Below are 13,784 nucleotides of genomic sequence, written 5' to 3'. Positions count from 1 at the left end.
ATCGTGGGGTTTCCTACATGGAGCGACAAACACAGTGAATTGACAAATGTATTCTTTGAAGATTACTTTTTTTAATTTTCAAAAACTATCGTTATGTAATAATTATCTAGTAATTATTTTTTAAAACGGATTATTTGTCACTTAAAAATATTCTATATTTATGAAATCACCGTCTCAGCATTACCCTACTAAAATCAAATCCCTTGAGCAAACAGCAAACATAAATGTAGTTCAATACAAAATACAGAAATTAAAACTGTAATTAAAACGACAAGCTATGCAATTAGGGCTTTCAAATCCTTAGCCAAGTCTGCAATGAACTTGTCTTGAATATCTTGGTCCAGTAAGAACTCCCTCCATTTTTTATGGCTCTCCCTTATAGATTTGCATGGCTCTTTCTCAATCTCCACCATAACAGCTCTAACAGCCTCGATAATGTCCTCTTTCCCAAAATATCCATCTTCATCTCTTCTATGTACTTCCACCCCAGCCTTCATGTCCCCAGCAAAAAGCTTAGAGTTTAAGAACTGGTCACCTTTCATGGGCAAAAGCACCAATTGACAATCTTTAACTAAACCTTCAATTATAGAACTAAACCCTGCATGAGACAAGTAACATCCGACACTATCATGTCCCAATATAAGCTGTTGCGGGACCCACCCTGCATTCAAAATCCCTCTGTCCTTCACTCTCTTCAGAAATCCTAATGGCAAAACCCTGTTTATTTCAGTCTCTGAATCAACTCCGGCTGGAAAGTTCAAGACCAGAACAAATGGCAACCCATTAAGTTCTAATCCAAGAGCTAGCTCTTGTATTTGATTATCCTTCAAGAATGTTTCACTACCAAAGTTGCAGAAGATAACAGAATTTGGAGGAAATTGCATTAACCATTTAGCCCATTTGTCGTCAAGCACGTTAGACGATAGTGCGGCTAAGGAACTAATGGACCACTTAGAAGAACTGGTTTTTGATGCTGGCTTCTTATGAAATCTATATAGGGTCCTTCCATTTCATTGCAGGTCTTAAGGATCATAGCAGTGCAATTAGTTATACATTCAGAAGCTCTGTCAAAAACAGTAGGACTGCCAACAACACTCGTAAACACATGCATGAGGTTTTGAGCTTGAAATGTTTTTATGGAAGTAAATGATGTTAAAGGAAACCCATTTGGCGGTTTTAAAAGATCAACGAATGTAGGAATCTTCTTCGTAGGAGATCTTTCAGGTACAGTACTGTAAGCAACAGAAATAGCAGAGTAAACAGAAAAGAACACAGTTTTGATACCAAGATCAGAAGCCGGTTTTGGAAGCCAATGTTGAACGAATCCAAGAAAACAAAATCTGGATTAATTTGAGATAAAAGATTCTCGATTTGTGGTTTCATGAGATCTAATGCTTGCTTGAGAAGCTCAGCCATGTAGGGTGCCATTTCTGATGTGCTGTCGAACCCTATAGGTAGACCGTCGACTGGAGGGATTTGGAGAGCGATGATTTGAGCTTTTTGAGTTAGAAGAAGAGAGGATTTGATGCGTTGAATATTGCCTGGAGGTGACAAGAAAGTGATTCGAAATCCATGAAAAGAAAGCTTGTTAGAGAGTTGTACAAATGGACTTATATGACCAAATGCAAACCATGGAAACATTACCACATGGATATCTTGCTTAGTAGTCATTTTCTGATTTTGCTGAACTCTATCTTCTTTTTTTCTTGCTCCTCCAATGGCGGTAATGTTATTTATAGAGAGAGGAGCCATAGAAAGTGTGGGAGCTGGAAAGTAGTTGACCACATGGAGTGGTTGGTTTGACCTGCCAGGTCGTTGGCTTTCCGGTTGATGGATGAACACAAGTAGATAGAGACTTGAAGTTGAAGAGGGGGTTGATGCGAAAATTTTTATTGAGTTTGAAAATTTTAGTATTAAAAGATACTAGAAAAAATTTAGTATTACAATTCTGACTAATAGATCCATTACGTGAAAAACCTAGTTGGACAAGAGCAAGAAAATTTAGAATCCCTTTCTAAACAAAATTGCCGGTATTAACAGTTATTTTATGAGCAGTCATATTTGTTTGGCGCTTGACCCAAAAAATCTTCAAGTCATTGGCTTCATTTAATAGAAGTTTACAATCCAAGATAACTTGACAATGACCATTCAACCCACCGAATTGGCACATAAACTTCCCCAAACCGGATCAAAGTTATTTAATTTACAAAAACACATCTAAAAAACATAATTTAACATTATTATTGTAAACTTTATTGGTTACAAATATTTAAATTATTATGTTATTTTATTTTCAAAAAAATTTAGTTTTTTATAATTTCGTGAAAATTATTTTCGAACCATTTTTTGTCAGTATCACGGGAGACCTTTAAGCAACAAGTAGAAAATCTGGAAGAGAGGTATTATTATTGCTAATTAATGGGTTTGACAAGCTAACTATTATTATTATACTCCCTCTTTATCAAAATATAAGTCGTTTTTTTGTGATTATTTTATTTCAAAACATAAACTGTTTTGAATATTTTAAGGAGTAATAAATGATTTTTTTTTCCAATCTTATTCTTTTTTTACATTAGATACAATAAATACTTTCACAAGTAACTATTGATTTTGAGATAAATGATAATATAGTCAATCTACCTTTAGTTTTGTTATAATCTAAATAAATTAATTGCTTCTTTAATTTTTATGCAAAATCCTTAAACGACTTATAATTTAAGACAGAGAGAATAATTGTTGTGATTCAACTAAAGCACTCCCATCAATAAAATTGAATACTGCATTAATCGGTGAAACTACAAATTTTTTATAAAAATAGTCAAATATTACTCTCTCTTTCTCAAAATATAAATCGTTTAAGGTTTTTGCACAAGAATCAAGGAAGCAATTAATTCTCTTAGATTATAACAAACTCAAGGATAATTTGACCAAATTATCCTTTATCTCAAAACCAATAGTTGCTTGTAAAATATTTATTGTATTTAGTGTAAACAAGTACCACATTGAAAAAACATCATATTACTTCTTAAGTACACAAAATGATTTATATTTTGGAATAAAATAACAAACCAAAAATGACTTATATTTTGGGATAGAGAGAGTATTACCTCCGCTTTATAATACTTGTCACATTTGAGAAAATAGTTTGTTCCAAAATACTTGTCACATTTGTGGTTTCAAAGAGTAATAAATCCCTTTTTTTCTTGTTTATTCTTTGTATATGATCAATAATTATTACTTCAATTTAATGACTTTCTTAGAGAATTAGTATTAAATTAAGCGTAATATCGTCATTTACTAAATAATTTATTGTAACTTAGATAAATTTAATAGTTTTTTTAAGAAATGTGAAATTTCAAATGTGACAAATATTATAAAACAGAGGTGATATAAATTATAAACTTTGCAAAAATTAATCTGATATTATTAAAGAATAACAAAAAATTATTTTATTCTTGAACCATACTATTGGATAACACTTGATACATTTGTTTTACAATACTTGTCACGTTATGGAACGGAGTTAGTGATTTGTTTAATCCGAACATTCAATCAATATTAAAATTATCTCTGCCCATTCGATAATTTTTTTTTTTTTCAAATTTGATTATGGACTCAATTTTCTTCGTAAAAGAAAGTCCAGCAACCCAATCCATCCTTATGTCTGACGAAGCTTCGGATTGGTTAATGTCATGTGGCTTTGGAATGGGCCTAATAAGCAGGAGACCGAAGTATGTTCTGATCCATCTGCCAAACCTTAAAAATCAATTTACGTAGAGACTGTTGCCAACTCTAATTCAAGATTACTACTTGGAACCAACCAAGTTGAGCATATTTTTTCGGGTACATTTTCCACCGGGTATCGGAACACCCATATTACCACGGGCGCCGACTAATCCTGGCTCCAGCGAGAGGCTGTAGGACTCCGAAGGGCGGCACTCTCTCCCTATCGAGTATTTAACGATGGCTGCATTCCAAGTTAAGCATATTTTAAATTTGTTTTCACTTGGCTCAAAACATGGGGATGCAAAATCCACGGCATGTGGGAACAAAACAATAATTTTAATTTATTTGCATTTTTATTGAGTTGCAAAAATTATATATTTAGACAATTCTCTTCTTGAGTTAACTTTTGAGAGTGAGTTAGGTGTAATTAATACGGTATTTGAATCTCACATCCTACTTTAATGTATTTTCTTCTAAAACTTGAGGTTTCATGCTCAAAATGTTCATGTTTAGTAATGAGGAAGTGTGTCATACATAGACAAGATGGAATTTATCATCCAACATTGGTCGATTTTTATTTAGTTAGCTCTTGACAAATGAGTTAAATCATGATGTGAAGTGACAATTTAATTTTCAATGTACAATAATGAAACAAGTAGACTATGTGATTAGTTACTTTTTTACACTCTTGGAGCAATATTATCCTTGCCTACGATTTGCTTTTTCGGCAACTTCTCGTAAACCCAGTTTAGTAAATCATGAACTCTTCCGTACCCAAATAATAAAATTTTGATCCTTTTTTTAAAATTTGTTTGTTTGACGCTGTTTTACTTGCCATAAAGAAGAGAAATGTAGTGTCATGAATCAAAAAATATGATCTTTTTTGTGTTTCTTTTTACTTGTTTTGCAATAGACCGATTGCTTATAACACAAAATGAGTTTTTTTATGCTCATTTGAGAGAATCTTGAGTGAGTCACAAGTTTTAAAAATATAAACATTAAATTATTAATCCAACAAAGGAGGATTCTTTTTTTTTTCTTTCCTTTAGATATAGAAAGAGGTAAATTGAAAAGCTAGAGTATTTATATTTAAGGATCTAATTTTCTAAACAAAGGATGTAATTTTAGATATTTGTTTAAATTAGTAAGGACAATTTCTCTATATTAATGACATTGACATGCACTATGAATATAATACTATACTAAAAAAGATATTTGATATTTTTTCAGTTATAGAATAATAGATAAATTAATCATTTTAATAAATAACTTATTAAACCTATTTTTTTCACTTACTAATGAAATGTTCGAAGGGGTAAAATGTCAAAGTTAAACAGTAATAAATAAAAGGGTAAAACACAAGCAAAGAAGAAGAGAGGAGGACCAAACCTATGCCTATCCAATTATCCTCAAATCCTTCTTTTCTGTATGTCTGGATTCTTCTTTTTGACACGTTTCTCTCATCTCTCTCTATTCCCTCTTATAAATACCCTTTGCCTATCGCCTTTTATACTTTCTCTTTGCCCTTTGCGGGGGGTTTCTTTGAGGACTGAGATAACCATCGAGAGCGAGATAGAAATAGCCCCTTCTTAACAAACAACGAAAACCCCCAATACCAATTCTTGAGATTTGATATCAAATGATCTGATAATACACAAAGGAAAAAAGGGAACCCATTTATAGATACAAAGACAAGGAAACAGGTAGAGAGAGATTGAGATAGAGAAAGGATCACTTTGAAAGCTTGTTTCTTTGCCATTTCCTTTTTCCTTGTTTGAGATCTTGCCAATCTTCTTACACATTGTCTTCTTTGAAGATTAATTGAACCCTTCAATTCTTTTACCTGTTTTTGTTTTTCCCTTTCTGGACATCTTCTCTTTTAAGCGCCATTAAAGCTATCTGTTTTGCTTTTTTTTTTTTTTTTAAACTTATTTTTTAGTGATCTTTATTGATGGTTTGGGGAAATGGGTTTTTATTAAGTGGGAACTTTGCTTCACACAAGTTAATTGCCTCTTCTTTTTTCTTCTAGGGTTTGATCAGATCCTCACTGGAATCAACCCTAATTGTGTTTTTGGAGCATTAGGGTTATGATCAGAAAATTGATAATAGAGAATTGAGGATTGGATTGTGTAGCTAGTTTTCGATATTAATTTTCACGAAAGTTGATATTCTACTACTGGGTCCGCGCATTGAATCCGCAAAAGGAATTTTTCAGAATCCTGCTTGGCCACAAACCCAGAGGCACTTTGAACTATATAGAGAAGGTGGTTATGAGTGATTTGCATTTATGGGTTTAAGTTATTGATTCTTTTAGTAAAAGAAAACTCCTGATTTTCGTTTTTGCTTATGACCAGGTTCTGATTTCTCTGTTGGCCCACTGGCAAACACAAAGGATCAGATTACTTTGGAACCTCAGCATTTCAGAAAAATCTTTCAGATTGACATAGATTTATTTTCACTCATCTGGGTCATTGTTGGTGCTAGTTTATTGTTTGTTTACATTTAAGTTTCGTTTGTACTCTTATTTCCAAGTCAAGTTTTAGTTGAAATTCAGCAACTGAAGAGTACTTGTCAATTAAGGATAATTAGAAATTTGGCGTTGGAGATATTTTGGACGAATATGGACTGATATTCAAGCTGGAAATGACTGCAAGGACATGGTGTATGGACAAGAGCATAGTTTTTGGTCTGTTCCTCTGTTGGAACAACAGTATAGGAATCTAGAAGAAGCTCTTTGCGTTGTGGAAAGATCCCACTTTGCCATTTCCAGGATCACGTGCAATGTCTCGGTGCTTTCCATTTCCACCTCCAGGATATGAAAAGAAGGCTAGAATTGATGATACAGACTTGCTAAAAAAGGTTTATATCATCTTCTTAATAACCTACAATTGCTAGCTTGAGTTGCCTTCATTTCTGGGTCTTTCTTAACTAGTCATTCTATATCCTTATTTATGTTCAATCATATAAATTGTGACATTTAACTTTGGGAAAGTTTTACCGGAGTTTGGAATTTTGGTATTAAGGCATTTCTCACCTTGAGAAAAAAAATGGGATTTTCCTAAGAATTTGAGAGAATTATCTGAAACTTTGTCGTCAGGTAGAAGAAAGTTTATTAGAGGCACTCATACTGAATTCAGATACCCCATAGAAGACAACAGTGTTGAAGATGACTAATTTGAAGATGATGATTATGACTTCATGTTGCAATTTAACATGAATACTTATTGCAATATTGTTTTCGTTGGAGAGTACTTGAAACTCTGATACATGTGAAAAATGGGCTAGAATAATATATGAATTGATATCAAAGACTGGGTCTAGTTTGCTATGGCATCTTTTGGAGTTAATTTTAGAAATTACATGGGATAGATTTATGACAAAACTTATATGTAGTTGCTTCATTTCCAACTTGCCATGTAAGCAACATTGCACCTTCGATAATCCTCTCATTTTGTGATACTGGTCTAAATGCATCCTTGTGGTGATCTTGTTTGTTATACATTAAATTAGTGTTGGGAGTGGTATATGTGCCAGGGACATAAGGCGATGAGCAGACATCTAGTTTAAACCAATAAAGGAATCAGGGGAGATTATGCTGTCCATGCATGCTTTATTCCTAGTATTTCATCAATCTGCTCTCTTTTGCATACCCATAAATCACATAAGTTATGCCAGAGTTGAAAATGTCATAGTAAATAGCATGCAGCTTATATAGTTTAAAACTTCTTAAGTGGCCATTCCTACTGGTATTTATATCTAAGATAGTGCAGCATTAGTTTCATTTTTTCTGGTGCGTGTTACATTTGCTTTGGGGTGGAGTACATCTTTGGAAACTCTTGGAGATGTTTGTAAACTGTTGTAGTTGAACATATGATTGGTGATATGCTTTTTTATGGCACAATTGGCAAAGAGGAAGATTATTGTGATGATTTGTTTTCCATGTGAAAATTTTTGGTGTTCACTTATGTTGGAAAGTGTTTACTTGGTTTCTTTTCACATTTCTATTAGGCCTAATGACCCAAAATTTTATCTGAATTGCAGGGTGTTTTTAAACTTTTCATTGTCCGATTTCCAAATTTGGGGCAATTATGCCAAAGTGAAAGAAAGTTGTTAGTACAGGAATTAAAAAATTAGTCATAGTTGGAATAAAATAATTTTTTAAAATATTTTTTCCCTTTCTTTTGACCCCTCCACTCTTGGTTCTTCTCTCTCTCTCCACCACGTCTCTCTCTCTCTCTCCCCTCCTTCTCTCCCTAGACTTAACTGCTTTCATGTAGTTATGAATAATCATTATTCTGTTGGGTTTCTTTGAGGCATTATTTTTGCTTTGAAGTTGAGAGTTAGGTGTCTTATACAGAAAAGCATAATTTGCCCTTTCGAGGTGTGAACCATAGAATAGAGGGGGAAAAAAAATTATTTTGTTTCATTTGTGCATAGGGTATTATTTTTAATTTCAATAATGGCCAATTTCTTGCATTTGAAAGACTAACTTTGCAAATTGGGACACAATTGACAAAATCAAAGGTTTTGGAAAAAAATGGTAAAAACATGCAGTGTTGGATTTTTTTTTTTTCCTCCTTCTGATTAGGCCTTTCTAGATTGTTTATTAATAAATGATAACTGTTAATCTCTGGTTTGATAATGTAGACAAGGAGTTGTTTCCATCATTTTTTGACATTTCTTATTTGAAATATTAATCAGCATATTGAATGATGATGCTGTATGCCCGTATATGCTATGGATATGAGTATTTAAAACTGATTATGATGTGTCTTGTTTTGCCGTGTACCATATATATAAGCTCTGGATATGACTATGTAAAACTGATTATGACGTATCTTGTTTTTGCCGGTATACAATATATATGCGCTCTCTACGAGTATGTAAAACTGATTATGATGTGTCTTTTTGCTGGTATAACATATATATAAGCTCTCGATATGAGTATGTAAAAATGATTATGATGTGTCTTGTTTTTGCCGGTATACCATATATATAATATTTTCCTTAATAAAACTACAAATCAGAAAATTTTCTACATTACAAGATGTGTAAATCTCATTCCGTTTACTGAATGGGCTGAGAGTTTTACATATGTTAAAAAAGGAAAAAAAAAAAAAAAACATATTAGCCTCCATGTATTTGTTATTAAAAACATTGCTTCTTTAAGAAGTAATGCTCTATTGTATGCAACTATCTAGTTTTAAAAAAAATAACCTAAACTAGGTGTATAGATCCGGCCAATATGATAATAACATATAGCATGTCTTTTCAGTGGGAAAAGAAAAGGGGTATCAGTGCGTTTTTTTAGTAGAAAATTGATGGATATGAAAATAATATAAAAAAGCAGTTTTCTGAAATGATATTCACACATTGGTTGGGTGTGAAGTGAAAGCCTACACCTGGTGTTGGCAAAATTTTTATGTTCTTGTAAAGTTGTTACCTAAGTCTATCACGCAGCAACGTTTCAGGTACTATGCAGGCATACTGAATAGAAGTATAAGTTTCTAAGCATTTAGTCATGTTAGGCATGCAAGTCTTTCGATTTAATCTTTATTCACTTAAAGTTCTTCTATTACTGTAAATGCAAAATGAAGGAAAGGGATTGGTTTCATACCTAGAGATTAATGGCTTTTCATTTTGGATTTTTTATTTGCTGGTTAATATAGGGTGTGCTGCAATAGATTTATTGTCTTGTATCTGGTATTTGTTGCACAAAGATTAGGAGATTGCCAAAACATGTTGTTAATCCTTACCAACTTGATTTTGTTGCCCCCGGTGAGCTAACTGTCTCTTCAATCAAGCTGCTTCTCTTTTCGGAAGACAGCTGAGTCTATCTGCCTTTTTTTCCATTCTCAAGTCCCTTTACCACTTCTTGATTTGGCCCCAAACATTTTCTTATCAAAGAGCTATCTTGTTGTTCTGAAGGATCATTTTTGCCCAAGGATCCTCATGGAGTAGTGGAGCCTTTCATGGTTGATTTCCTTCCCTTTTTTCTCATTGTGGCAAATAAATTGGAAAAGGGAATGATGGGCCTAATCATCTATGGTGGTGTAAGGAGAATTAGGATAAATCAGAGCTTCTATTGCTGCTGTGAAATTTATTAGCAATTTTAGGCATTTCTAGGTAGCTTTTAGCAAAAGATGAATTCTTAGAAGGACTTTTAGATGTGAAAGCGCTTCTACCAATGGACATGAAATTAAGGTGGGGGGATATGTGGAATTGTAAGTATGCTGATCGTTGTAAAGCAGAAATTCTCAATACTGGAGAATAGTGTTAAAAGTACATAGTTCTTGCTTTTTGTGCAGACCATGGATGATATTCATCATAGAGCATGGTGCAGAACTAAAGATAAGTTACAAAAAGAAAATTTGAAAACCTATTATGTTGTATCTACATTTAGAATTTCTTATCATATCATTCACCCTTGAAACATGTGGAACTTGAAATGAATTGTTTGAATTTGGTATTTCTGTTATTTATGTGTCATTGATGTTCATTTTATATTTATACTCTTGCTAACCTTGACATTTTTTCTCATATAACCTGCTTGATTCTCTTTTTATTAGACTTACCATATGCTAAGAAAAAATGAATTGTTTGAATTTGGGATTTTTGTTATTTATGTGTCATTGATGTTCGTTTTATATTTATACTCTTGCTAACATTGACATTTTTTCTCATATAACCTGCTTGATTTTCTTTTTATTAGACTTACGATATGCTAAGAAAAATTTCTTTTAGTGTTCTGTTGGCTTTAGTTTATGTTTATTAAACCCCAACAGTACTTAAAAGCAAAAAAAAAAAAAAAAAAAAAAAAAAGAAAGGTAGATATGTGATTGTTTGCAAACTATAATCATAGTGCATCAGTTACAAAGTGGTCAGATCTGTGAGGTTTTGATGATATTTAGGACTTCTTAAAAGGTCTAGACTTTGAAATCAATTTTGCCCCCCATTAACTCGCTTTACATTTTACATCTGCATGATGTTAACTTTAGCAGTTTGTTGTGCTTTACTATTTTGGTCTATAATCTTGGTTACTGATTTGTCTGCATCTAATGCCTAGTTTACTATCTCTTAAACTATGGTTTTTCTCTGACATAAATGTTCTTTTCAGGAGAAGAACAAGGAGAAAAAGAACAAAAAGTATAAGAAAGAGAAAGAAAAGAAAGAGGGTAAAGAGAAAAGGGATAAAGATAGAAGTAAAGAAAAACATAGAGAAAAGAAAGACAGAAAGGAGAAGCACAAAGATAAGGACAAGGATAGGAATAAAGAGAAAAATCAGGCTTCAGATGAAAAGAAGGTTGAAGCGCAACCAGGCTTTTATAATGGAGAAAAGATTAGTTCAAACAGCCTGCAGAATAATGAGAGAAGAGATTCTAATTCCATTCATATCCAGGAATTGGCTAGAAGAATTAGGGATGAAGATAGGGCATCAGGAAGCCAAATGGTTCAGAAGGTTGCTGCTACTGATCAAAGAAGAGGTGAAGTACGGGGAATGGTGGTGGAGAGAAGTATTGGCAATCAAACTGAGGAAAAGAATAAAGTTAAGAATAGAAATGAAGATCAGAGGAAAATCAACGGACAAAGGAACCATATTGAACCTAGAGGTTTGGGAACGGCATTTGGGCAAGACATTTCTGGCATGGATCGAGAAAGTGTTGAAAGAATCGTCAAATTGGTGGATAAAAAAGATGCTGAGAAGCAGATGGATGGAAAGGAGAAGAGTAAGCACAAGGACAGTGATAGTAAGAGTGACAAACACAAAGGCAAAGACCGAGACAAAAAGAGAAAATCAAAGGATAGAGACCGGGATAAAGAAGAGAAAAAGGAAGAGAAAGTGAAGGAAATAATTGAAACAAGTAAACAGAAAACTAAATTAAAAGAAAATGTGACTAAAGTAATAGAGGCGAACAAGGACCCACTTGACTTCCGAAATATCAAATCATCAGAAACATTAAAGTTAAATAACACAAGTCCTGCAGCAGCAAGTCCTGCTGCTGAGGGGAATCTTGGAAAACGTAAGGAGCTTGAAAGGAATGGATATTTATTTGGTGAGTCCTTTCCTGTATGTCTAATTACCTGTTCTCTATTGGTTTTTTAGTAATTATATTCAATTGTCAAAGAGCTTGAAACAAAATATATTTCAAGTTGTTCCCGCCAATTCTTTTTTTTGGTTTTGTTGGGGTGTGTTGTTATCAAGATTCATTCTTGTTTCTTGTTCTTGTTCTTCTTTTTTCTTTTTTTTTTTAAACTTTTTCAGACAATGGGAATCGGCCTGGTAAATTTCAAAGACCTCTATCCTCCTCTAACCTGGCCGTTGAAAATGGGAAGAAATCAGAACAATGCCAAACTGTTATTCAGCTTTCATCTGAGAAGCAGGGGATATCGGGTCACCATAAAGCGGATGGCAAGGAACAGAAGATTAATGGCTTGATAGCTACTAAACAACCACCCAATATATGTTCAACAAAGCCTTCATCCACTGGCATACAAGCTAAAGAGAAGGGTGAAATATCTTCAAAATCTCAGGCTAATGAGAATGGTGGAACATCTTCAAAGCCACATGCTAATGAAAATGGTGTAGCTTCTTCAAAACCGCATCCGGACACCAAGTATTTGAGTCAGATACTTTCTATACCTGAAATGGAGGAATGGTCTGATGCAAGTGATCAGGAATGGCTGTTTAGCAGTAATTCTTTGCAGAGAAAGAAGCCTAGAATTAGTTCTCCTGGAGTTGATGGAATACCGCAAGTATGGGCAGAAGCTCTTCGGCTAGATTCTGCTGACATTTCAGCTCTGCCATATGTGATTCCTTATTGATTTAATATTCAATTTATAAGAAGTCCCCTTTCTATCATTTTCCCATATGGCTTTTAGCCTGTAGGGAATTCCTAGGGAGGCATCTGGGTCTTGAGATTATCAGCCAGTTACTTCGTGTTCTTTCATTGTTTGCACTGCCCAGATCAGTTCATTAAGGTACAGAAAAGAGTGGTTTTGATATCTGCTGCTGTAAGTGTCGATGATATCTGATTTCATTGTCTTGGGAGTGATTTATTCCAGATAGGATGGTTGCTCGAATTAATAATTTTGTTTCATTTTCTTTTTTTCAGGACTTTTTGAGGAGGTTTTGTTGACTTACTTGTACTTTGACTTATAACAGCCACCTTTGGGTTTTCACCAGAAGAAACAGTTCCCAAGTGGGAGAAAGGCATTGAGATGGTCAGTCGGATTCTTCTAGCGTTAGATGGTAAACATATAGGTAGGTGAGAGTCTACAATGTTTCCTGTGGCCTGTGTTATGCACAGAATTTTGCTTTGTATCATGAAGGATTGGTATACATAATTTGTAAAGTAGAGGGAGAAAAAAAAAAAAAGGCATATCTCATTCATTTAACTCTTTTAACTCTTTTGGTTTACCCTTCTTTTATTCTAGTGGAATTTAGATAAGCAAAATCTTTTAGAGCTAGTTGACAATATCTATTCCAAAATTTTTTTCCCCCCCTAAATCCGAATCATACTGTTCTGTCCTGTCCTATGTTATGGGTTTTGTAGATGAATTTATATCTCAATTTTGGAATCTTTGAGTTGTTTTGTTGGTGGAATTTCCTTCACTTATTATTATTTTTTTAAGATTAGGGTTTTTGAGAAATTTGACCAATGTTATAATTTTGGTCAATTCTTTTTATTTTTCATTTTTAATTTTATATTTTTGTTGAACAATCAAAGACTGAACTCAACAAATGGGCTACACGCATGACTTAAGTGGATTTTTTAACTTAGGGAGGTTTGGGTCTAATTGATTCATGATAAAAATAAATACGATAACATTATTATAAAAAAATATTCCGACACATTAAAAAAAGAAGCAACCTATTTCATTTAAAAAAAATATTTAAGATAATAATTTATAAAAATAATTATAATCTTAACTAAGCATTTATATTTTGTGAAATCCATAATAAAATTTTATCAAATAATCACATTAATAAGCTACCACTTAACAACTTGTGATAGAAAGGTTAGAAGTATCTAAGAATTGCAAAAAATATCAAAGTT

The 13,784-nt window shown here is 33.2% G+C and overlaps 2 protein-coding genes across 4 annotated transcripts; one reads left to right on the top strand and one right to left on the bottom strand.

The window, feature by feature from the left end:
• Window positions 1-203: 203 nt before the first annotated feature.
• On the bottom strand, window positions 204-1,693 carry LOC149497365 (anthocyanidin-3-O-glucoside rhamnosyltransferase-like). Its single transcript, XM_089718778.1, is given in 3 exon segments — window positions 204-932; window positions 935-1,326; window positions 1,329-1,693. Coding segments are annotated over 3 exon segments (1,392 nt in total). The 5' UTR covers window positions 1,672-1,693; the 3' UTR covers window positions 204-275.
• A 3,534-nt stretch (window positions 1,694-5,227) lies between these two features.
• LOC149497364 (myb-like protein X) lies at window positions 5,228-13,194 on the top strand. 3 transcript variants are annotated; one of them, XM_089719786.1, is made up of 6 exons: window positions 5,228-5,429; window positions 5,756-5,990; window positions 6,081-6,585; window positions 10,844-11,780; window positions 11,990-12,738; window positions 12,840-13,194. In XM_089719786.1, the coding sequence occupies exons 3-5, from the start codon at window positions 6,508-6,510 to the stop codon at window positions 12,547-12,549; spliced, it is 1,575 nt and encodes a 524-aa protein (XP_089575912.1). In that variant the 5' UTR covers window positions 5,228-5,429; window positions 5,756-5,990; window positions 6,081-6,507; the 3' UTR covers window positions 12,550-12,738; window positions 12,840-13,194. The 3 variants fall into 3 exon arrangements, with proteins under 3 accessions (XP_089575912.1, XP_089575913.1, XP_089575911.1); XM_089719787.1 differs by having other exon boundaries at window positions 5,228-5,990; window positions 11,990-12,705; XM_089719785.1 differs by having other exon boundaries at window positions 5,228-5,990.
• The last annotated feature ends 590 nt before the right edge of the window (window positions 13,195-13,784 follow it).

The sequence above is a fragment of the Jatropha curcas genome, chromosome 3 (genome assembly GCF_041381405.1).
Source record: "Jatropha curcas cultivar XTBG-Jc1 chromosome 3, XTBG_Jcur_1.0, whole genome shotgun sequence".
NCBI classification, from domain to species: Eukaryota; Viridiplantae; Streptophyta; class Magnoliopsida; order Malpighiales; family Euphorbiaceae; genus Jatropha; species Jatropha curcas.
Note: the sequence above shows the minus strand (reverse complement) of the source record. Positions and strands in the feature narration are given on the sequence as shown.

Excerpts from the sequence above, each read along its gene's own strand:
- LOC149497364 (XM_089719786.1), top strand. The coding sequence starts at position 6,508 with ATGTCTCGGTGCTTTCCATTTCCACCTCCAGGATATGAAAAGAAGGCT. Across the intron at positions 6,586-10,843 it reads ATACAGACTTGCTAAAAAAG|GAGAAGAACAAGGAGAAAAA; the intron begins GTTTATATCATC and ends TGTTCTTTTCAG. Across the intron at positions 11,781-11,989 it reads AAGGAATGGATATTTATTTG|ACAATGGGAATCGGCCTGGT; the intron begins GTGAGTCCTTTC and ends AAACTTTTTCAG.